General features: G+C 38.5%; 1 protein-coding gene across 1 annotated transcript; it reads left to right on the top strand.

The window, feature by feature from the left end:
* Positions 1-1,250: 1,250 nt before the first annotated feature.
* On the top strand, positions 1,251-10,714 carry LOC752570. The gene is made up of 4 exons (XM_001179566.4): positions 1,251-1,631; positions 2,220-2,534; positions 4,406-6,051; positions 10,019-10,714. Exons 3-4 carry the CDS (start codon positions 4,613-4,615, stop codon positions 10,308-10,310), a joined length of 1,731 nt encoding a protein of 576 aa, XP_001179566.3. The 5' UTR covers positions 1,251-1,631; positions 2,220-2,534; positions 4,406-4,612; the 3' UTR covers positions 10,311-10,714.
* Positions 10,715-25,395: the final 14,681 nt, after the last annotated feature.

Below are 25,395 nucleotides of genomic sequence, written 5' to 3'. Positions count from 1 at the left end.
CAAGGAAATCTATAGTTTACAAGCTTACTCTCTAACAAAAAAAAGAGTGAATTTTCACTCTATTTTCACTTTCTTGGGAGTGACGTCAGGGATCACTTGTTTAGGAGTGAATATCGATTGATTTGAGAATGCTCTCTAAGAAGAAAAGAGTTAATGTTCACTCTATTGTCACTACATTTTCACTCTCCAGAGGAATGACGTCCGTGATCACTCGATTTTTTTTAGAGAGTAGCTTTTTACGAGATTCCCCCATACTGCACTACACATTTATTTGTTTTAACACCATGCAATTGTGTTTATACCTCTGTATGTTATTTTGACTGTATTATTACTTTCATGGCTTGATATTATTGTATGTATTTTTAAACCTATTTAAAAAAAAAATCTCATTGTTTTATCGATTTGATTCATGTAATGAATGTGAATGAGAAATATGAAATAAACTAAACTGGAACTGAATCTGAATCTAGAAAAAAAACACACACACTCTCTCTCATTCTTCTGCACACGTAAAACAAATTGCAGAAAATATGACAAATCGAACTTTGACTACTATAATTCATTCCCTCACCATTCTCCCTATCTCTCTCTCTCTCTCTCTCTCTCTGTTCTCTATTTACTAGTCACCCCTTCTCCCTCTTTCATCCTTCCCCTCTCGTCATCCCTATCTCTCTTTCCCCCTAGATCTCTCTTCCGAGTCCCCTCTCTAACTCTATCTCCCTTTCTCTCTCTCTTCTCTCCTTTCTATTCATCCCCTTCTCCCTTCTCCATCCCTCCAACATATCCATCGTTGACAACATGTTGGCATTAAATCCATAGCAACCATAGTAACCATCTCAAGCAAAAATTATTCTGCGTCACTCTGACAAAAAGAGCAAAATACACAATTTATTTGTGTTTATAACCTGCCAAGCTTTACTTGTTAACGCTGGCAAATGCATAGCCTTAAAGTTAGGATTGTTCTGAATAATGCTCATATATTATATCACTGTTTGCTTCCTAAGTGCAAGAAACAATCTTTTAAACTCAGCTTTAAACATATCCATTGCATTGTTAACTTTAGGATGATCTTATCCGAACCCATTACGTCAAAACGTCACATCAAAATCCTTTCAGTCAGGGTGCGGCCTGCTCACTGAACAGGGCGGCAATTGATTTGTATTCAAATGTAGGTTTAACAAAAAAGGAAAACCGTCTATCGATTTACAGAGAAGTTCCAAAAGCAGATACACCTCCTTTTACTTGTATACAGTGACACCGTGGACTATCATCTTGGATTCCTTTCAGCTATACGCGGCTATCCATTGAGGTGTATCGACCGTTTGCATTGAAATCTTTTAACGACACCCCCGTTGTGGCTAGCTTTGTTCTGATTACGAAGAGAAGAAAACACGCCCCTCAGCACCAAAGAAGATGAGAACTAATTGCTGTAAATCTAACCAAAATGACTGGGAGAACTTGGGAGAACAACCATCAAAAGGTAAGGCAGTTTTCTTGAAACAGGGAGCTTGGAATCAAGATTGGGTGACCTCTGCCCTGCTGAAGACTGGACGATGTGGAGCTGTCATCATCCAGAGTCTTACATCTTCCTCGGATATTATCTAAAAGAACCACCCTATTTTCAGTAAAAGGTAAGCAGTAACTGAAACTGTCATCTTGTAAATCAGAGTTACATAGGGTATATCGAGGTCGTTTTGTCGGTCTAGATGGGAATGCTAGCTTTTGCTTTTACCTGGTAGATATTTTAGCCTGCAATACATGTCGTGCATGTACGTTGATGCCGAGGTATTTTCAGGTATATAGGCCTACATCATACCTGGTGATAACATACGCCAGAGGTGGACTATGCATAAAGAAGAAGTATAGAAAAAAGGAAGGGACAAAGAAGAAGATAAAGAAGAACAAGGAGAAGAAGTAGAAGGAGAAGAAGGAGGAGAAGAAGGCGAAGGAGGAGGAGAAGAAGAAGGAAAAACAAAGCAGGAGATGAAGAAGAAGAAGAACGAAAAAAGTAAGTAAGAAAAATGAGAAAAAGGATATATAACAATATATAATTTAAAACAAAATCACGTGACCAACTAAGGGAAAACATTAATATCCAGAAACTCTATACCTTAGCAAGAATGATGCATACACTTGGAGTGGTTCGATGGATTTGTCTCTTTACCCTGAATACATTTAAAAACACTTTCAAAGGAGTTTGGCTTCTCTTTTCTACTCAGGTCGTTCAAGCTCGCAGACGATTGCAAAGGAGTAATTACGAGGCTACTACTAGCGGGAACTTCTCTGGCTTACTTGGCAAACATTGCTGACCATGTGAAAGAAGGTCCCTTTCAGTGATTGACGCTGGTGGATTAATAGGTCAACAAAGAAGGACTAAGAATGTAGACCCAAACCTATTGGTCAGGACCCACTTTTATTCCTGAAGACCCGAACGTGACGCCACACAGATCATCATTACCGTTGGATTGACCACTTACTACGGAACTTTGTGTTGCAACTTTGGATATGAAGCCAATACATTAACATGCAAACAGGTAAATACGCATTCAACGCAATCGCACAGACTTTCAAGAAAGCAAAACTAACGACCATTAAAAAAAATCCCAATGAAATGATGTTTGAATTAGTAGTAGTAGAATTGTTTTATTAGAACAACTGCAAAATGGTAGCCCGAGAGCTAAATTACTATGCAAGTTTTACAAGCTCAGTTTTAAAAAGCATTTCAACAAAACTTAGATATAGACAAATACAAATAATAAACAGCAAAACACATCATTACTTATTACAGATTCCATGCTAGCAAACAAATTGATGATACAAATAGAATAGATTCGTCATTATTCTTATTTTTGTAATCATTGTTAAGTGAGGAATATTGATAGAAATTGGCTGATTAATTGAGTTTATGACAAGTAAATACTGAGGATTACTTGTTAAAAGCATTGTTAAAAGAAGGGCAAGGACTGGGCCCATATCTGCTTGCGTCTAATCGACCCGCCACTCTTGAATGTTTTCAATATAGAACCACCATAGTTTTCTCTGATTGCCTTACACCCGATGTGACATAATTATGATGTATTCAATATGAAGACATGAATAATAATATCACGCCGTTCTTTTAAATCGTATATTACATCATGAAAATGCATTGGGAAATGTCTTAAGACATGTAAGAAGGATGAGGAGGGACTAGCCCCCCATGAGTCCACCTGATCCGCCACTCTTGAATGTTTTCATATACATGTAGACGTTTTAGAACCACCCTGCACCGGCATAATTTCCTTTGATTGCCTGCATGATGCAAGATCGATGCGTGAAAATCAATTACTTTTGACGTGTCAATCTATCCAATAGATCTGGCGATGTCAACAAGGCAGTTCGTCCTATTGATATTACAATGCTTGGATTTAAGAGAGGTAAATGTTTGTCACACAGAGCAATGATGTCATTTGAGAGCTACAAACATATCACACCGATGTGCGATGTGCTTTACTTATGACGTTCACAGTGTGAAGACATGAATGACAATATCATGCCATTCTTTTAAATCGTATAGTACGTCATGACGCAACGCCTCTATAGGCGGTGTCACACAGAAACATCCCCTTTCAAGGGAGAATTTTCTTGCTTCATTAGAGGATTTTTAATGGGATAATTGATGACAGACAGCAATTAACAGGATAACTAAAATCCGGATTTTTGGCCTCTGTGTGACACCGCCCAATATGCCTTTCCATTTTCCAACAAAATATTGTAAATTATTACCCCGGCTTTAGCTAGAGCAACTGTAGCGCTCATTGCGTCTACTGCGCCTGGGTCCACTGTTGCAAATGTTGATAAATGTCTCATCAACTAACGTTCAAGTCCTGCGGTATTGATTCGAACCCCATTCCTGGTGGTTTACAGTCTGGAGATCTATCCAACAGACCACAACACCTCTTCTTGGTTCTTGGTCAATACAAATATTTATTTTGACATCACGGTCTATTCACACAGACTAATTCATGATACAGTGATGCCCATCCCATGCACTTTCTAGCAACTAAGCAGAAATATGAGACCAGAATTAGATTTCATAGTTTTCATTTCCCAGCGGGGAGTTAAATGTTCTCGACAGTTTAATATGTTTATAGGAAAGGCCTATAGCAATGCTAGGGTCTTCGTTTTTAAATATAAATTTTAAAAGGTTGGCATTGTGTTAGAATGGAAAAGTAAAAAAAATCTTTAATCTCTTAAATAATGAACTATAATTATTTATGATAATAATTACAGTATTGGAATAAAGCTTTGATGGGAAGAGTGTAGTTTGAAAATCAGTACTCCTATTTAACTGTTATAGGATAAGCCAATGGCTGAATTTGTCTTTCTTAGATATTTTGCTATGTTCTCCCCCCCCCCCCCGCAGGTTTGTTGAAGAACGGCAACAGTCAATCACGAAACGGACAAACATCTCAAGAGTCGATGAGATTGAAAGTCAACCCTCTCGATGGAATGAAATCTGTGATAAGTAGCCATTATCTGGAAGACAAATATTGTGACGAGACCAACATTTGAATCAACATTTCAACCCATCACTTGTGTGCTCTTCAAACATTTCGAATAATAGGAACAAATGGTAGCCATGACTTCTTCTGTTGATTCCATTGTTGACCCTGCGAACCCCGGGGTCATCGAGCCGCGTGACGTCAGCATGGGGGCACGGTCTACGGACGATGAGTGGTATGGAGAAGAGAGACCAAAGACGAAACTAACCTTCGGCCTGCCCATCTTAGTCGAGCAGCCAGCTAACACATCAGATGAATGCACAAACGGGACCTGTTCGGATATGTCTCGAAATGACAGCAAGGCGAGGTCGGTACGTCCTGGGAGGAAATATAAGCCCGCTCAAATACAGCCGTTCGCAAATGGACATCATCATCAGAATCAACATCAGACTGGTGTTGGTGTCGGAAACAAGACGACATCGTCCCCGTTATCGTCACCGCGGAACTGGCAAACGTCGCTCCGAGAGGGATCAAATGCCAATACTACGCCGTGGAACTCGAGCTTGGTCAGTCCGAAACTGCCATCGTCTCCACGGAGTCCGCGGAGTCCGCGACTGCCGCGGCAGTTGCCGACTCTCACTCGGTCGGACTCGCAAAAATCGTCCACTAATTTGACGCAGGATGTCGGGACAGGCGATGATGCATACCGGAGAGAAAACACAACTGGACTCAAAAGGGAAGCTCCGGATCATGATGGAGACATACCGGTTATCTCCGTCTCCCATCACATACCACTGCCGACGTCATCCTCTCTGTTCCAGCAAATAATGACGGACTTCCACGAACGGCCGAGTGCCTCGCTCGAAACCAGGAGCCCTGGCGATCTAATGGTGAGGCGGTCTTCGTTAGCACGGACTACGCTCGGTTCTCCGCCACTCTTACAAGTCGATAAGATACCCGACGAGGTTTCCACAATGAGCGAACTTGAGTTAGACATTGAATTAGCTGATGTTCCAGGAAGCGATGACGATTGCGATGGAGAAACGAACACGGGAGAGTCGATCCTTCATTCTAGCGGAAACACGAACCATCAAAACAATCATACCAATAAAGATAAAGACAAGAAATCTCTCTCCCAAGTCGAGTATGTGGTTAATAAAGCCAATTGGGGTAAAAACAATATCAAAAAGACGTCACCGCGACGTCATATCAAATTCCCAATAGAGAGCAAACTTCCAACTTGTGCCATTACCGGTGATGACTTTACCGCAAAACCTGGTACACTGATTACCGTTCCTACCAAAGATAGTCTGCAGTCGACCGCGTCGGACGGAAACCGCGGACTGAGGACGCGGTCGCGGTTACGCTCTCGTGATACGGCGACGTCGGTGAGCGGGGATAGCCACACGGGTTCTTCTGAGGTGTCGGCATCGTCACCGGAGCGGTCACCGAAGCCGAGGCGGAAGATCAGCGACCAGTCTTTGAGGCATCGTCCGATCACCCCTGCTCGAAGCCACCACGAGCTTGAATCGAGGATTGACATGAAGACAGCTGGTAACATTATCAGGTACGTATAAGAACAACCCCCTTTAAGACAATTTATGTGACATGAGCGGTTCTGAAAGAATTTGTTGTCGGTGTTGTCGGGGGGGGGGGGGGGGGGGGGTGGTTCGATAGGATTGTAGTTCTTGCATGCGTGTTCTGCGTGTGCCTTACCGGAGTGTTGGCTCAGTCAGTAGAGCGTCTGCCTCACAGGTCGTGGGTTCGAACCCCGGCCGCGTCATACAAAAAGACGTTAAAAGATGGGAGTTGTTGCTACCCTGTTTAGCGTTCAACAATAAGGGATAGAGCAACGTCGATCTGGCGCTGCTCAGTGGCTGCCGGGCTCACGATCAATTGGGCAAAAAGAATTTCCGTTTCAGTTTAGTTATTAGGCTATTATTATTATTATTATTATTATTATTATTATTATTATTATTATTATTATTATTATTATTATTATTATTATTATTATAATTATTATTACTTAAAAGATAAACGGCTAAATAATAAGAGGTTGACCTTTATACACCCGGGTGGAGAATGACACCTGGATATTAAAGTTTTGCCAAACGACGATATAATGCCAAGACTGAGATTCGAACCCTCTATTTCCCGACTTAGAATCAATTGAATCAACAACCATTGAATACGGTGTGAGTCAAAGTAATTCTTTGGAAATGTATTTATTCTTCTCCGGCATCTAGATGATCTGAGACCTAATTGATATTATTAGGGAAGTCCACTCTGAGATTCAGTAGGTTTTAATGGAACCAGACAAATGAGAGGAACAGGTCAATGAAAGTTTGAGCAATTTTCGACTAGAAATAAGAAAGTCATGGATTGTTGAAGTAACAATCAATCACTCACAAATTGACAGCGCTTTGACGTTTCTCGCGTGCTCCTCTCTAAAGCTTGCTCTGTGCATAAACTTTAATGAAATTTCATTTTCTCCGTTATTGATGACTGAATAAATTGTTTCCATACAGGGGTTGAATAAAAAATATTTGCAAATTGCAATATTAATTGTAGTTGAGTGCATGTATGACTGAACATTTTCTTAAGGGAAAATACAAAAAATCTGATTAAAAAAATAAAAAATAAAAAAAAGTACAGAGCAAATGGAAATAGAGCTCGCAAGATGCGTCACAGAGTTGCCAATTTGTTATAGATTGATCGCAACTTCAAAGAATCATAACTTCATTATTTTTTAAATTTGAATTTGCTCAAACACTCACTGTCATGTACATCTTATTTTTCTGTTTATATCAAATCCAATTTAATACCAGGGTGGACCTGCCTTTTGAAACCATTAGTATAGTCGGGTATCGGATGTAATCTAACAGTTTGAGTTACGCTTTCAGCTACCGACTCATTACCATCTTAGTTGTGTTTTAACAACGAGAGAAACAAAATAAATCAGTATTACGTGTGGAAACATATATGTATTGTGTGAAGTTGGACAATATATTGATCACTGCTCCCGTGATCAAGGGTTAATTGGCAAACTAATTGACACTTTATACATGTAGGTCTGATAAGTAAGATAAGATAAAAACAAACTGTGTGTGTTCAAAGCTTTCTAAAATGAATTTGTAGATTGTATACACAATTAAAGTTACATATTAAAAAAGTAAGACGCTACAACAAAATAATAGGCCTACTTCATTTCGTTATTTTTTTTTTAAATCCACTATTTAAATTAAAATATACACTGTATATATGGAACGTATTGGCATGGGGGAATGGGTGACGTTTCTTGCCAAAAAGCATATCAACTTCTAGGTTTCTAAATTTTGCAACCAAAATCCCAACATCTTATTACAGTGAAAGTGTTACGTTGACCTCGATATATTATAGATAAGATAATTTTTTAAAGGTATATAACTTCCCATATGCTAAAGGTGGCTGGTGCCTGAATATAAGGTGGTCATGGTGGTAGTTGCCCACAATAATATTCGTAATTTCAAATTTTAAATTATTGCAAAGCGTGGACACTGCGCAACAAAATACAACGCTAGTATGATTGACATAGGCTCTTGCGTAGGACCTTGCATGCAAAAAGCAAGACATGTCTCTTGCCCCTGTAATCTTTAGGAATAAAAATAGCGAAACCCCAAAAAGGAGTTTGCTTGATGAATTCAAAGGCAGTTCCTTTGGGAAGAACAACATTTTATATCATACAAAAGTACTTTTACCCTATTTAAGGTCATATTCAACTATTACTTACCACTATTAACACAAATCCTACGTGTTTTTGTAGAAAGAAAAATATATTTTACTATTCTGATCATGTATTCATTGAAAACTTGTTGTCATTTACATGCATTGTTGTAATTCAACGTTCAACTGAGGTGAATATAATGTCCGAATCAGACGTTTACAAATACAACTGGGACTACGCACTTGAGCAACCTGTTTGCATATACTGAACTACATGTATCTGTAACAACAAAGCAACACAAAGTAAAGCTTTTAAGGACTCTGTTGACTAAAAACGAAAGCTCAGTAATCTGCTTTAATATTGTCCTTTTCAACGTATTTACCTTCCTTTCAACCGTGATCACAATAACAAACCCTTAAAGCTCTCTTGATATTTTACGTTTCAGTAATTATGGAACTAGAGAAAGTAGGTAAAACACTCCCATTTATTTGCGTCACTGGGGACCTACATCCCAAACCCATGTTTGAATGAAATGATCAAACAGATACCGTTACAAACTGTTTTTAGCTTTTGCCAGTAGACAAATTACAAGGGGGCGGGCACATTCGTTACTTTTTCATCTACAGCCTAAGATTAGCATGTGTGCGCTTGTAAACAAGACGCCTGGCTGGAATGCTCCCCAGGGAGTGGAGAATGTGCATACATTGTGTGCGGGTAAGCCTGAATCCTATGACCGGGGTAATAATATTTATATCTGTAAAGCGCTTTGAGAGGGCCTTCGGTCCTGAAAAGCGCTATATAAGAACTAGCTATTATTTTTATTTATAAACAGCTTCAATACTACTTGTTATTTGTGTTGAGTGGTATATCTTAGGCCCTATCAAATGCAGACTTCGTCTTTAATGATATTCAAGCTGGGTTCTTTTTAATAAGTATTCAGAAATGAGAATCTTTACAGAATTTGAGGTTTTATCGTATGATATTTTTGAAAGAGATATACCCTTTGATGAATTTGCTTGGTCCTTGCACAGTCAGGGAAAAAAAGGAAGTTAAATAATGTTTAAATTGTGGACTAGAAACAGCTTTGTTTATTTAATTGTTAGTTTCAATAATTATTCACATGCATAACGATCTCAAATGTCAGTGCATGAAATAGATGACGTTGCAACAGTTTTCGAGCTAACTTTAATTACCAGTTTCTAAGGTAAGAAGTGATCTAAAGCCGCACTGTCCTACTGGTAGCTACTTGCTCCCTCTATAATTATGGAAAACAATGCCTAATCGGTGACCATTGGTCCCCCATGATCCTCTTTTTAATATGTTAATTGAGAGCTGAGTTGATGAGATAACCACCTGTCCAGTGACATTGTAGTGTGGTCTAATCCCTCCTATTAACCAGTACAGATCAGCTTTAACAAGCCGTAAAATGCCGTCACCACGATCGCAACTCCTTTCGAAAAACCAACCTAAGGAAATTTCATGAAGCATAGCACGTCATCTATTCCATGGTGGGAACATGACCATGACATAGTACTTAATCGGACCATGGTTTCTATGGAATGTACAAAAGGGTTTTGAAATTATTTTGGAGTCGAAAGTGGTTGCAATCATGTTCGCGAAAAGTAAATCATACGCGTGCTAACGCCTCAATGTTAATTTATTGTCACTTTTTTCATAATCTGACGTCTCTATATCTAGTAATTCCTTATTTTTGTTTCTGCTCTCTCTCTCTCTCTCTCTCTCTCTCTCTCTTTCTCTCTCTCTCTCTCCCTCTATCTCTCTCCCTCTCTCTCTCTCTTCCATCTCTCTCTCTCTCTCTCTCTCTCTCCAGATTCATCACTGCAGCTGCGGCATCCTCCACTGCCCCAGGTCTCAACCGCAATCAACAGCTCCTCCCATCCGACATTCGCCTTCCCGTAGTCGACCCAAGCGGTCGCCTGCTCCATCGTAACCGTGACGAGTCAATGAGACTTGTGAAACAGGCAGTCGATCTCACTGTGGAGAGCGAAGAGAAATCGGACGTCTTCAGTTGGGACGAGCTTCGCGATTGCCGCTATTTAAGGACAAGAACAAATCCTAAGGAGTCGAGACGGAACAGTCTGCTTGGCTTCAATGAAGTTTAAACCCTTTGCGAGTGACGATCGTTATCCGGATATCATGAAATAATATGTTAAATCATGAGTCAGGAATGAGCGGATTCACTCCGACAAAACCGGTACCAGATCGACAACAGACCGAACATAAGATTGCATTACCCTAAATTGCCGAGACCCGGTCGGTTTTGGAGTATTTCGCATCGGTTTCAAGGTGAAACCGGGGTATTAACATGATAAGGAACTAAGAGTATGGGCAACGTCGATTTTTTTTCTGGAATTAGAACATCAGAAAGTTTGGAGCTTAAAAATAATGGAATCTGCAGAACTTTCCAGCAAACCAAGCTATTCTACCATTTTGCCAAAACAGAACCTTTCCTGAAATCGTACAATTTTCGTAAAGCAGAAATGTTCAATAAAAGATTCAAACATAATTTTGTGAGTGTCTGAGAGTCTGATTTTTTAGTTTTACATATGGGCCTGTCGGTTCTTTAGCTTGAGGACCGGTCGATTAACGGTCGGCTTAGAAGGATCGGTAGATCAAAGTAAAGGTCGGTCGCTCAGGAATCCCCGTTCGAATCTTCAACTCGATAAATGTCTCCCTAGTGCTAAATGATTGTTACGTGTTTTACTGACCTAGATCGATTTGTATGTTAGGATGTCTGGGAGAGCGTCTTGTATCGTATGAACAAAACACACAATTTGTTCATTTTCATTTCATTCATTCAACAATTCGATGAAAATGGCAATAAAAAACATACAAAACAACGTACTGAATATGCACAGCAATGTAGTCAAGGTATAGAGAAATTCAACAACACTTATTAAAGGTATAGAACCAACTTACAACAGATAGAAATAAACAAAAATATATACATATGTATGAATTCAATTTACTATTTCCTTTAAGATATTTTGGTGTCTATTGGCTGTGCTAAATTATGTCTTAACTATATACGGCAAACGTTATATACAATATTGCAACTGTTTCATTAACATGAAACAGGTGTGTGTGTGTGTGTGTGTGTGTATCAAGCCATTTTAAAAATATGAAAAGGAAATCTATGCAGAACAAAACATTCTACTTTTATTTTGGATTCACCATCCTGTAGATTTTCAGAGAAATTGTTTTTCGTTCTTACACATGTTGGTCTTTGAAAGATAACGAGCGAAACTTATGAAGTTTTTATTCATACGTTCTTGTGATCAATACAATTTTAAGAATATGTCCCGATAGAGCCGACGGAGAAAGCGAGTTGAGCATAACGGGTTGCTGTTATTATTTCGAAAACGTCTCGTTGCCATGGAAATGAAATTTAAAATTTAGTTTGCCAGTACACGTCTGAGGAAAGTCAGAGCATACGAGTCGCAACTTCCTAGATAGCTTTAATTATTACTACAGCAACAGTCACTTGTTTGGATTAGAAATCCCTACCGCACTGGTGTCGGAGACTTTTTAAAGTCAACATTTAAAAGCAGTTGGAAGTGAAACCGAACAGCGATCGTTTGGGACCATTAAAATACGTCATGGCAATTTCATAGTATAGTCGCTTGGGTGTTTTAAACGTCCCATGAAGGTATCAAGTGTGTTTAGGAGGGCATTATGGTAAATGTTTTTGTTTCTGACAGAAATAAAAAAAAACTATTACGATGAACATCTAAAATCAAAATCGTAGTTTTGTTTATTATCCTTCTTGGACGATGCCTTCGTTTTCTTCTTTCGCCCTTTTTTCCATCTTATTCTTCTTTTGTACTCTGCTTACTTTGTACTCCTCTTTTTTTAATCTTCTTCTCTTCCTCCTTCTCTTAAACCTATGGAAATACTAGTACATTAGACCCCCCCCCCCCCCCCCCCCAAAAAAAAAAAAAAAAAAGAAAAAGAAAAAAAGAAGAGGAAGAAAGAAAGTCTGTTATTATTATGTAGTTCACAAAGTGAAGGTCAGATACAGGTAAACATTGTTTCGATGCTTTGTTTATAGACCCTGGACATGACATCACTGAATATCAAAACAATTATGGGGGGATATGGGGAGTTTTCAGGTTTTATTCCAATTTCAAATCATGATATATGTGTCACTAAAGTGCTTGACTTCTCCTAAAATCAAATTAAGGAAATACTAACGTGTACACCAAATACATTGTAAGACACTGCGCGTCAGGAAATTCAGTTTGGTCTTTAACAGGTTAAAATAATGTGTTAAAGCTATTAATTGCAACCCATATTGCAACACACCCGAGACCTTAATACGCACGCGAACGGGTGAAAACTCTAATTTCGCGATTCTGATTGGCTGAGGGTTCTTAGAGCGTGATTTTGATTAACCGGAAGCTGCCAGTGCGCGCTTCTGATTGGCTGAGAGTTCTAAGTTCGCGATTCTCATTGTCTAAAAGTTCGAAGTGCGCCTTCCCGATTGGCTGAAGTATAAGTGCGCGATTTTTTTTCTCTTCTCCAATACCCCAATGTGGGTGACATGAGAATAAATTGTCATTGTCATTGTCATTGAATGACTAATAGTTAATAGTGTGGGGTTCTGATTCGATGAACTATCTAAGTGCCCAATTCTGATTTTATGAAGGTCCTCATTTGGTCAATGTGCGTTCGATCTTACAGAGTTGTGTTTAACTGCAACTTGTAAAGCAAGGGTGCCCAAGGCAGGCAGAGAAGAATACATACGGAAAAGTTACGACCCTATGAGAGAGAAAGAGGGGGGGGGGGGGGGAGGGGGTGGATTTCGAGATGTAGGAGAGATTTTATGAAAGAGAATGCCATCATGATGCAGGCGTATGTTACACTACACTTTTACAACAGTTTTCTTAGACATGTTAAGCAAACTTGTAACAATAATCACAATCTCCCTTTATCATACTCTTCTACACGCTCTCCCTTTCTGTGTTCTTATTCCTTCCCCCTCTCTTCCCTCTCTCTCTCTCTTTCTCTCTCTCTTCCTCTCTTTCAGTCTCCCTCTTTCAGCCTCTTCCCCCTCTCTCTATCCCCTCTCTTTTTTTTAATTGAATTGAATTAAATTAAATTTATTTTCTTCTGCAAAACATACAAATAACATTACATTCCAACGATACAACATAATTATACAAGATATAACAATTGTTTTGAACGTATAAACTATGTAAATTCAGGCTAAAAGAAATAGTGATATTAAAACAAAATGTAACTGATAACACGCTATCAAGAACTGTTCATTAATAACTCTGCAGAAGAAGAGGTGCTTTCACAATAAGCGTTAACTTTGCTTGAATACGTAAGAGCCCGGGCGGGGTGGATGATTACAAGAATTTATAAACAAATAAGATGGTGATGATGATGATGACGATTGACGTATCAAGGGGGGGGGGGGGGTGTTTTGGGTGTTCAAACACCCCCCCCCCCCACCTTGGCGAATAGGGGTGTTTAAAAACACCCTTTATTTGCGTTTTATCTATGCCCCTCCATAAGCAGGGGTGGGGGGGGGGTGGATGTTGTAGAAAAAAAAGGAGTGTTCCCCCCCCCCTCCGTTGAGCCAATAAAAAAGTGCCCCCACCCCCCCCCCCCCCCCCAACCGCTTATTCGCCGGCCAAAACGTGCTCCTTATGTCTGTGAGTGAATTCCATAAATCTGGACCATAATGTCTTATTGATTTATGCAGGATCAATAGTTAAGGATTGGTCAAATGAAAGTTTAATTAATGCAGTATAGGGTAAGGGCGGATAGTGTTATATAATACAAATACATTTTTTAATGAATCAGGAAGCAGGCTATTCATGAATTTTAACATAAAGATCAAACTTTCTCTGCCCCTTTCCCTTGATTCTTTTTTCCCGTCTCCAACTGCGGATTTGCAGTCAAGTAGTTCAAGTAGGTCAAGTGCATAGAGATGTTGTTCTTTCACAAAAAAGGACGTCGATTTATTTTCAAACAGCTTGTGATCCGGGACTAATGAGTTAAGAAAGAAAGAGGAAAAGTAGAAAGAAAACTTTTTTTTTAATATCAGGAAGTAAGGTTCACATACTAAAAATAATCAGTGTGATCAAAATACAATGTTTGGATACGATGATCGAAAGCATTTTACTTACAGTTTATTCATGGTAAAAATCTCCCATTTCTCTTTTAAAGGCCCACTGCACTACTTGTAGCTACTTGCGCCCTCTATATAACAAACAATGCCTAATCGGTGATCATTGGTCCCCCATGATCCTCTTTTTCTTATGTTAACTGAGAGCTGAGTTGATGAGATAAACACCTGTCCAGTGACCTTGCAGGGCGGTCTAATCCCTCCTGTAAACTACGGCAGATAAGCTTTAATCTTTCTTTACCCCCACCCTCTTCCCACTTTTCTCCATATATCGTTCTCGTCCCCTTTGTCATTTTTTTCTCTATTTTTCAGACTCTTTCTTGTTCCCCTCCCCTCTCTCTCTTTCTCTCTCTCTCTCTCTCTCTCTCTCTCTCACACACACACACATACACACACTCTCTCTCTTTCACCCTCTCTCTCTTTATATATATATATATATATATATATATATCTACCTATCTTTCTTTCTCTATCTATATCTCTATGTATCACGTGTATTTCTCTGTCAGTCTGCCTGTCTGTCTCTGTCTGTCTCTGTCTCTCTCTCTCTCTCTCTCTGTTTGTCAGTCCGTCTGGCTTTCCCACTCTTCCGTCTTCTTTACCACCCTCTCCATATCTCTCTCTCTCTCTTCTACATTTTCGCCTCCGGGATGGAGTCAAGATGTTCAAGTGTGAATGTTCAACATGAGCCATTATTAGCTCATACAAGTGCATGGAAGCATTCATAATCCGCAAATTCCGATGTTGAGGCAGGAAATTACGAAAAAAGATATATGGGGAAACATAATGTCGATATCCACGTTTGGAATTTATTGAATTATCTAACATTCAATCGCAAAGACTTTTTAACATTCAACCTCAGGCAGGTAATTTCAATGAGCCTATCACCTTTTTTGGAAAAATTCGAACATTCTAAAGACGAATTACCTTATATATATATATATATATATATATATATATATATATATATATATATATATATATATATATATATATATATATATGTATACCTTAGAAGAGTATTGGAATCGAATTTAGATTCCCGTTCTAAGATCTACGAAGTCAAGAACAGATCATAATTGAAAGACACTAAAATTGTCCCCTCGTGAAAATCTAGTTTTATCTTTATCCGCTTCCCCTTTCATTCCCGTTCCCATCATTTTGTGCAAGTCAATTTTGTTTTTTGCCACCTCACCTTAAAATTGGGATACCCTTTTTGTGCCCTACATGTAAAAGGGAAGAATAAAGTTAAGGAAGGATGTCATGATTGTTTTTCATGATGACATTCATTTTTATTAATGGTCAAATAAGATTGAACACCATCAACATCACCAACGAAGCACCAGGAAGAGCAAACCGTGGGTTGGAGGTTATCTATAATTTATGTCGTGGCTTGTGTTGCGCCCTCTAATGTTGATGTCTATGTAGGCCCTTGGAAAGCAGTTTCTTTTAACTGAATCGGACTACCCTCCACTGTTTTATCAATTGTAATAAATAAAAAATGAATGAATAAATAAATAAACTGAATTGTCGGAGCCAAAAAGTAGTGGAAATAATCTTTGATTTGAGTGGTCCGATTTAGAAATGATATGGTACAATCCAGTTGCCTTAAAAATGGTGAGGAGACAATGAGCAAATGAATTTCATATAGGCCTATATGAACTTTACACCAGATGCAATTTGAAAGTAGTAAATTGCACAATTATATACCTGAGCAATATCTAAAAATCACATTTTTAAATTGATGAAAAAGGCATCTTAATTTTTGCAAGTGATAACATATTTTAATTGAATATCTAAATCAAACTGTTTTATTTGTAAACGAGGATCTTGCAGGTGGAAATGGTTTTGACTGTAGAATTGGACAGGCAATCCACACAAAATACATGAATGAAGAAATCGAGCTGCTCCCCATCCCCACAAATATGCTACTCGCTTACACAAATTCCAAACTGGACTAGAAAAAAATATAAATGATCCTACCACGAAATTTATTTGGAAGTCGAATACTTGGTGGAATTACCCAAGAAGTCACAGCAAGTACAATACACAAACATTCCAAGGAAAAAACAAAGGTTAAAGGTTAACTCGTGCTGGAAAAAGATCGGTTTATGCCGCAACAGGGGAACGAATAAACTGGGTCCCGCGGAGTGAAATTGGTAACAATAACTGAGCTAAATATAAGCTGGAGGGACGGAGGGAGGGAGTCCCTCTGTTTCTTTGTTTAAAAGCTAGTATAGAGGCATAGTAACGGGAGGCAGGGGGCACATTCTCACGCCCCCCGCCACCGGTTACTATATCTCTGCTAGATTTATAGGCTGATCCTACTTTGGTAATGATGTCTAAGATATACCGGGGAGGGGGTGGGGGCACGTGCCCCACAGAATCGCCTTTGCGTCTACATATACCTTTTATACACATGTGAGATTGGCAGGCGCGGATCCAGGATTTCTTAGGGGAGGGGGCCCAACTTTTTTTTTTTTGCTCCCGAAAATTTAAAAATCGCGCCGGCCGAAAAGTCGCTCAGTGGGGGGGGGGGGGGGGGGGGGGGGGGGGGGGGGGGGGGGGGGGGGGGGGGGGGGGGGTAGTAAGCACATTTTTTTGGGGGGGGGGTCCTCGAAAATTTTAAAATTTGCACCCCCCCTTGAGCGCCAGGGGGGGGGGCCCAACCCCCCCAAAAAAGGTAAAAATCGCGTGATTTTGCATGATTTATTTCTCAAGGGGGGGGGGGCCGGGCCCCCCGGGCCCCCCCCCCCCCTGGATCCGCCACTGGAGATTGGCAGCAAGCGATATCGGAGAGGAGTTTAAGTATTTTGTGAAGATTTCTTGCCTTTGACTATAAGGCCAAACGAAAATATTTTCTAGTTTTTCGTTCCCTTTTTTTTTCGACCCGCCTCAATTTTCTTTTCTTATTTGACATTTTCGTTTCGAAATCAAATAAATAGCATCTGCGGTCATTTGGGTTGACAAAATTCTTAACATAAAATCTAATTTCACCCGTATCATCTGCTTCTCTAGTACATAAAGTGAATTGAGTGAATCAACAAAACATGTGGATGAAGTTGATCAAAAATATGAAATATAAGATAGCAAGGACTCCCCCCCCCCCCCTTATTATCGACAAATCGGAACAAGGAAGTAGGTGTTAATTCTACGGGGATTACAGGGTAAAACTATATGTTTACAAATATTATAAAAATAACAAATTGCGAGCGAGCAAGATAAGTACAAAGTCGATATATCATCATCGAGAATCCCCATCCTCAAGTTTGAAGATAAAGGAAATACTTCCTACTGGCTCATGCTTGCATTTGGCCTCGGCTAATTTGAGATATCCTAAGTTTAAGCTGTATAGACATATCGAATTTTAATACGGATATTTGTTTCATGTATGTGTATTTTTTGCTGTCCGATCCAATATAGAAAAAGAGTGGGGTGTATTTATTATTTTATGTTAAGCTTCAGTGTAGTGTTCCCAACTTCCTATTGATTTTCTTAAAAGAAAGAAAAATAAACTCCGTTATAAAAAATAATAATAAAGACCTACACATTCTTGGCTTACAATTGCAAGTATGTTTCAATATTTTCAGATGAGTAGAAAATAAACATTTACAAGCCCTATTTAAATCTGGACTATTATTTAAACCTTGGCAATCTTGTAGCTTAAACATTTAGAAAGACATTTTAAACATGTTAAACGATCCAATTCATTTCCTTCCTTATTTTCGCGAGGTCCAACAATTCTTTTGGTATAAATCAGCCAACAAGTATAACTTTCATTAAAAAAAAGCGTCTTCCCCTGCTCTCTCCAACACATGCATGCCACGTGATATTTTTTAGCCAGCACCAGCATAATCATGTTCCAACGCCCCTTAATGTTCTAACGTACTCGCGGATCGGGGCTAGCATAGCCCCCCCCCCCCCGTAACAACGCATCCCCCTTTCTCAAATTGTTAACTCAACAGGCATCATGAGATGTGAAACCATTTTCTTTCTATTTTTGAATCTATATGTATCTATTTATTCTTGGCTCATCATAGATTTTTTTAATCACAAAAAGTCGGATGACTATAGTATATTAGGCCCTATCATTAAATCATTTATCATTATAATATCAACACTGAGGCATTATGAGATGTTAAACCATTTTCTTTCTAATTGTTAATCCACATACACTGTGAAAAATGTGGGCAATATTTTTCCAACACTTTGCTCAACGTTGTGCCAATAGCCAACCCAACCATATATTGGGCAATATTTTGCCCAGTTGTATTGGTAAACGTAAGTACATGTACGTACCCTACTTCACACGTGCATAATTGTTTCGTATTTTGACCAACATTTGGGCAAAGATATGACCCTTCAACTGCCCGACTACGGTAGCCCACTTGTTGGGAAAATCTTGACCATCCGTTGGGCAAAATACGAAAATATTGTCCAATAGATGGTTGGGTTGACTATTGGGCAAAGTGTCTGAAAATATTTCCCAACCTTTTCACAGTGTACATTGTTTTACATGACATTGTATCTATTTCTTCTTGGGTTATTATAGAATTTACCAATATTATATTGCCGTCATATTATTTTCTCTCTCTTTTTTGTAGGGGGGGGGGGGGGAGGTTGTGTTAAAGTTGTTTGAAGTGTCCCCCTCCCCATTTCAAAATACTGGATTCGCTCTATTCTAGCTTATATACCTGTACCACGTGTACAAGGTGTAGGGACATCATTTTTTTTTTAAGGGTGTCGCCGGATAGGACTGTCCTCAATTAAACACAGCAGACGTCCCTCTTCCAATCGAATTATCTTCGGTTGATACGATATCCTTGGCCAAAATAATGACGTTATAAAGGATATTATTCATGCTTGCACAGCATTGCACACTAAACCACTGGATTTTGAAATTTCCTGTACTATAACAGCGTAATTCCAGAAGGCGCCAAATCCATTTTTGTCCGAAATCTATTTTTTAAACATGCTAGACGAACACGTGGATCTCTGACACAGGGGATTAAATGCCCTATAGCCTACTGCATTTATTATAAATATTTTTGAAAGGTAAACATTAACGTTTCATTCCAAAAAGCATTATCCACTCCGGTGAATAGGCCTTAGAATTTTTTTTTTAAACCACATTTTTCTTAATATATGTATACGATTTTGTAGAAATTTTGCAGTTTAGGAGAGTAGTCAGTGCAAAGTTTTAATAAATCTTACATATTCAAATAATTGTCAACAAATATTTTTTGATTTAACGCCTTGGAATGAAACACACAAAAGCGTTATTTGGGGCGATTCTTCTCCATATTTTTTAAAATTTTAATAATAAAAATAATAAACGATGAGAAAATATGGTCTTCTAACATGATGTACGTGTTTCATATTGAATTTGAATTGCAAAATTGTGTAAACGTTCACAACAGCCAGAAAACTGAAGAGTTTTAGATATATTTCAAATAAATATGGACGACAGCACAAAAAGCGGTCACTGCTAGATTTGTTTTTAAAGGCAATCATAATTATAAAGAGTGATATCCCTACTGTATATACCAACAAAGAAGGGAGTGTGATAAATTTGAGATTCTCAATTTTACTCGAAAACGCTGAAAGTGGATTTAGCGCCTTTTGGAATGGAACATTTCAGTTGTCCGGAACCAATCACTAACCGGTCGGGGAAATGAAGGTTTTTAGTGCGGTCTTAGACATGATGTATCATATAACAAATGTCTGGACATCCGAGACTAGGACGCCGGAGGAGGAGTATATAATTCCCCGGTGTCATTTTAATAAGAAGATAAGTCAAGGATAATTGAAATTAAAATAATGCATTGCGCAACCCCAACAAGGTGACCAATATGCCGAAATGAAAGTTCCTTAAAATCTGAACAACGAACAATCTTGGTTAGAAATAGAATGCCCTCACATGCAGCATACTATATGCCACCCATACCTTCAATATATCACATTGAAATACAACATGAACAGCATAACGCCTGCAACAACAAACACAATCATACAAATCTATAAATCTCAATTACTCAATCTTCCTTGGTATTTCATATTAGCCTATATGGTACTAAAACTTTTGTTTCCTTCCTTGTTTTCTTTTTGAAAAATTCTCACCAGTATATCGCGAATTGAGACCCGGATGCGAATGTCGCTCGCAGACAAGTTGAAAACGATCGCTAAGAATTTCAAGAAATCAACACTCAAGGTCAATTTCAATAACGTATTATATATCCTGTCGAAATCATGTTCGATGATTACGTAATGCGTCCTTTTAATGTTCGTTCATTTCAAACGGTGATGGACAAGACTATTCAAATTTCATTTGGTTGATTTGTTTTAAATCTCGAAACGCTTTACGACCGGCGTGTTGTTGGTGATGTACACGTGACATCTCACATTCCCGTTATACTTGGCAATGGTTCAACTTAAGTATGGGCAATGGAGGAAGAGACTACATTATCACCGCAAAACCAGGCTGTCTGGGGAATACCAAGAATTGCGGCGAATTAAAAAAACATAATTGCCTTTGTATGTTACAAGATTTAAAATGCAGATGTCAAGATCAGTAATTTATTTTACATTGTCAACCAACAGGACCATTGAACATGACATACTTTTAATAATAGAACGAAACTCTCAACGTGAAAACAATCAGAAAATGGAAATTCGAATTTGATAGAAATAACATCATTATACTGTACATTATATTGAATTATTATTGTATATGTATTCTTATGGTTGAATAAATAAATTGAAATTGAAAAATTGTATTTCATCACGGCGCCACTGTATTATACGCCAATCTGTTACGGGTACAATGTCCCATTTGCACGCCAAAAAATGAAAACGTTAAATTACAACGTCACTTGAAAGACAGTAATAATTTAGAACTTCCCTCAAAACAATAGGGCTTGAAAATATCTTAAAGTGGGGGTAATAGCGACCAATAATTGTCAAATCGACTTTAGTGATTGCAATCACTAAAGTAATAGCCTGATTTCCAGATCCTTGTGCCGAATGGTCGTACGTTTTGTGCTGCGCAAAGATTCATTCAGTTTAATTTTGGCCATAAGGAGAATTTGATTATTGATGTTGACAAAATGTTCTTTACAGCTCATGTTACGTTTGTTTATTACCAAAGAAAAAGAAGAAGCCAGTCAGTCACTCAATAGTGTCTGACAGTGAAGTCTAGAAATTAAACGGGTTCCTTGCATGATTTTAATATTAGGACGCTGCTAACGTTTAATTTTCACAGATAGGACATACGTGATATGTTCAAAATTCCTGCAAAGTTCTGCAGAATTTGATGTTGGCTGCAAATGGGGCATATTCCCTTTAAAGATACTATGTCCCTTTTGCAGCCACCATCAAATTCTGTTTTAAAAAATACATACACGGTTGGTTGGTTTGGATCGTTTTATTAACGATCATCAAATATGAAGTGTAAACCTTATAACTCATGAAGAAACAAAACACTAACACATTTTACAAGGACTATTCTAGAAGAAGAAACAAATTAAAATCAAGATCGAGGGGTCATCCGCTTCAGATCAACCGACATAGTTGATCTGTTCTTCCTTGGGGGTCCGTTGATATGTCCTTCCTCAGGATATACATGTACATGTGTATATCCTGTGCTTTTGAGATATTTAAACAGTTAAAAATTGGTACAATACCATTTTTTCATTATTCATCTATTGCATTCATATCAGCCATGAAAATGCATTGCTTCATTCACTTTGAAAATGTGCACGCAGACATAACCTCATGTGTCGGATCGGACAAAGGGTCGTACGTACTAAATGCGCGCACACACAATTCAATAAATTTCTATTTTGGCGACTCCTTAATGAAAATATATATGAACCGTCTATAGTGGTGACTCATTTGGAGCGCTTTTCACAATTAATGTGCCTGTCCTGAAAGCGATTTCATTTTCCATCAATAATATTACTAAGTGGCCGAAGCACAGTCGTGCGCGTTCATTTGCCATAAATAACGGCGGATTGTAAAAGTGGGAGTACCTCTCGGGCAAATATCAATCAAAGTTGATTCAAAGACATTCGGGATGACCTTTCTATGTTACCATGCACCTTATACTGGATGCAGTGACTTGCATATTTTGTCCTTTTGTGACCGTTACGCACAGTCCCGCATTGAACTAGTACGAAAGAAATAATGATAATGGTACTACTACTACTACTACTACTACTACTACTACTACTACTACTACTACTACCACCACTACTACTACTACTACTACTACTACTACTACTACTACTACTACTACAACTACTACTACCACTACTACTACTAATGATAATAATAACGATAATGATAATAATAATAATAACAATAGTAAATAATAATATTAACAATAATAATGATAATACAAATAATGATAATAATGATAATTGACATCGTTTGCTCGTACTTTTATCTAAAAAAAAGAAGCATGCTTTAATAATTAAGATGTAGTAACTAAATAGAGAGAGAGAGAGAGAGAGAGAGAGAGAGAGAGAGAGAGAGAGAGAGAGAGAGAGTGAGGGAGAGAGAGTGAGGGGAGAGAAAGAGAGAGATAAAGAGAGAAAGAGAGAGAGAAATCGAGAAAGAGAGAGTAGTGGAGAGGGAGAGAAATTTTTCATATCATTATTTTTTTAAGGAGGGTGGGGGAGGAGGCAATTTTAAGAGAATATGATTGGGTCCCTTCCCGCCTTCCCGCACACATTTACCCCTCCCGGCAGCCATGTTTTTTTCTCATAGCTCCAACCCGTCACGTGAAAGAAGAAGAAAGATGTGAAAGATGTTGCTGTTTTATGTGTGGGGAAAACCCCGATGAGAGAATGAAGAAACGGATGAAAAAGTCCAGTTGTAACTTAAAGAGAAGTTAGATGTTCTGGGTAGAGGTGAAAACAATTCATGAGCATTTATCATTGTTATCATGCAAGTGTGGAAGAATATCAGAGAAAAAAACTATTCCTGAAAAACATGGCTCAAATGCCTTCATATTCTAAATATGACAAGTAGCTTAAAAAATAAGGCCCAAATCTTTATGCCACATGTTTGTGTAGTCCCATATACACATTTCTGTGTACAATGCTAGTTACTTTACTAGGACTGTCTGGGGCAAACATGTTTTGAAATTATTTTGATGATTCAAGATCCTTGCAGCACACACCAATACTCATATGCTACATTATCAACGTTTTCTGATCGATTCCACACCGTTTCTTTCACAATGCAATCTCATGACCAGAACTCAACTTCACCTTTTAGTGGGAGATGTTGAGTCTACCTCTCACTGTAAAAACAAGGTATTGTGAAAGCGTAATCGGAGTGGTGGCGAATCCACGCATGACTTTGAAATATGGAGAAGGAGTAAGAAGGGGGGGGGGGGAGAGAGAGAGAGAGAGAGAGAGAGAGAGAGAGAGAGAGAAGTCACAAAACGGGGGAGGGGTGACAGAGAGAGAGAGAGAGAGAGAGAGAGAGAGAGATTGGGGGGGGGCGACGTAAATGATGGCTGGAACCCCCTCAAAACTGTTATCCCACTCAACGACGTTTGATAAAGGAGGATAGGATATAGATAATACTATTTATTTTCATATGAGCAGTCATGAGTGGACCCGGGGAAAACCCAGATGAGAAAATGAGGAAACAGAAGAACCAATCCAGTTTTTTGTAAGTGTGAGATGTTGAATCTAAGCCTTCTCATACTATAACTATATTATTATGACAATGTATGTGTGGTGGCGGATCTACGCAGGACCTTGTAAGTTGGAGAGGGATGAGGCTTGAGAGGAGAGGAGGATCGAGAGGGGGGGGGAGGGGTCAAACACCATAATATCTGCATACTACACTGTCGCTCATATACTTGGAATGTTAATTTTTTTTACCCCAATTTATGGAGTTATTTTTAAAATAATTTAAAAATAATAGATCTAAATGATAGTATACATTCTCAAATTTTATTGAATAGGAATTTGACAATGTGTGTTTCGCGTGACTGCTAAAGCATGTGCTACTATGCTTATCAACTAGGGGATCTACGCCCTTATGTCATAAATGACAGTAATGACAGTACGCGGCGGGTAGGGGTAGGGGGCTAGGGTAGGGGGCAGTTTCCATAAATGAAAAAAACGAAGAAAATGCAATAAATTTTCAATAATTTATTGCATTTTACCCCGGTTCCCAACATAACAAAAATCCTCGGTGTGCCTATGCCTTGAGCCATAATGCATGGCCGTCGAGAGGATTTTGTTATGTTGTGGACTGGGGTAAAATGCAATAAATTATTGAAAATTTATTGCATTTTCTGTTTTTTTTTTAATTTATGGAAACTGCCCCCTACCCTAGCCCCCCGCTTTATTTATTAGAATCTACACAAACTCATGCATAACGAGTTGCTGTACTTGCTTTATAATTGGGTCCGCAAGTAACTAGGGGGGAAATATCCGTTTGATTGAAGTCGCCCATCAGTATAACTGCAGCTTCAGGATGACGTGGATGAGATCTAGCTCAGAAGGCATAATCATGAATTTGATAGTATAGGCATATCATGAACTCATTAAGTTCGACTCCAAACATGTGAATAATTAGCATTGTCAACTGTGATAGATTCGGAAATGACACATATACGTCCCCCAGCAGTTATACTACTGAGAGTTGCATACCACAATAGTTTTGTTGCAATACATTAATCCGTGCCTTGATGCCAACGTACATGGCTTTATACCTTATATCCTTATTTGGCATCAATAACAAGTTCTTACATTCCTTCACGTCCATTGCAAAATCACAGAAAGCTCGATTTTTTTTAACAAACAAAAAAGAAAATTAAAACTGCTTTTTGCACCAGTAGCCCCCTTTTCAGGGTTTGCAATGTCAGATAACTTTCCTCGAAATACAATGCGACTTTAAAGGTACTACCAGTTTTTTTGTTTATAGAATTGATATTGGAAAGTTTGCCTGAAGAGGGATGACATTTAAAAAAAAATCAATATAGAGTCTTGGCATTGTAATGAGTGAGTTTTTATTTAGAAGAA

Source organism: Strongylocentrotus purpuratus, unplaced genomic scaffold (assembly GCF_000002235.5).
Source record: "Strongylocentrotus purpuratus isolate Spur 01 unplaced genomic scaffold, Spur_5.0 spur5_scaffold_3, whole genome shotgun sequence".
Lineage (NCBI taxonomy): Eukaryota > Metazoa > Echinodermata > Echinoidea > Camarodonta > Strongylocentrotidae > Strongylocentrotus > Strongylocentrotus purpuratus.
The sequence above is the reverse complement of the archived record's forward strand: the minus strand, read 5'-3'. Positions and strand labels throughout refer to the sequence as shown.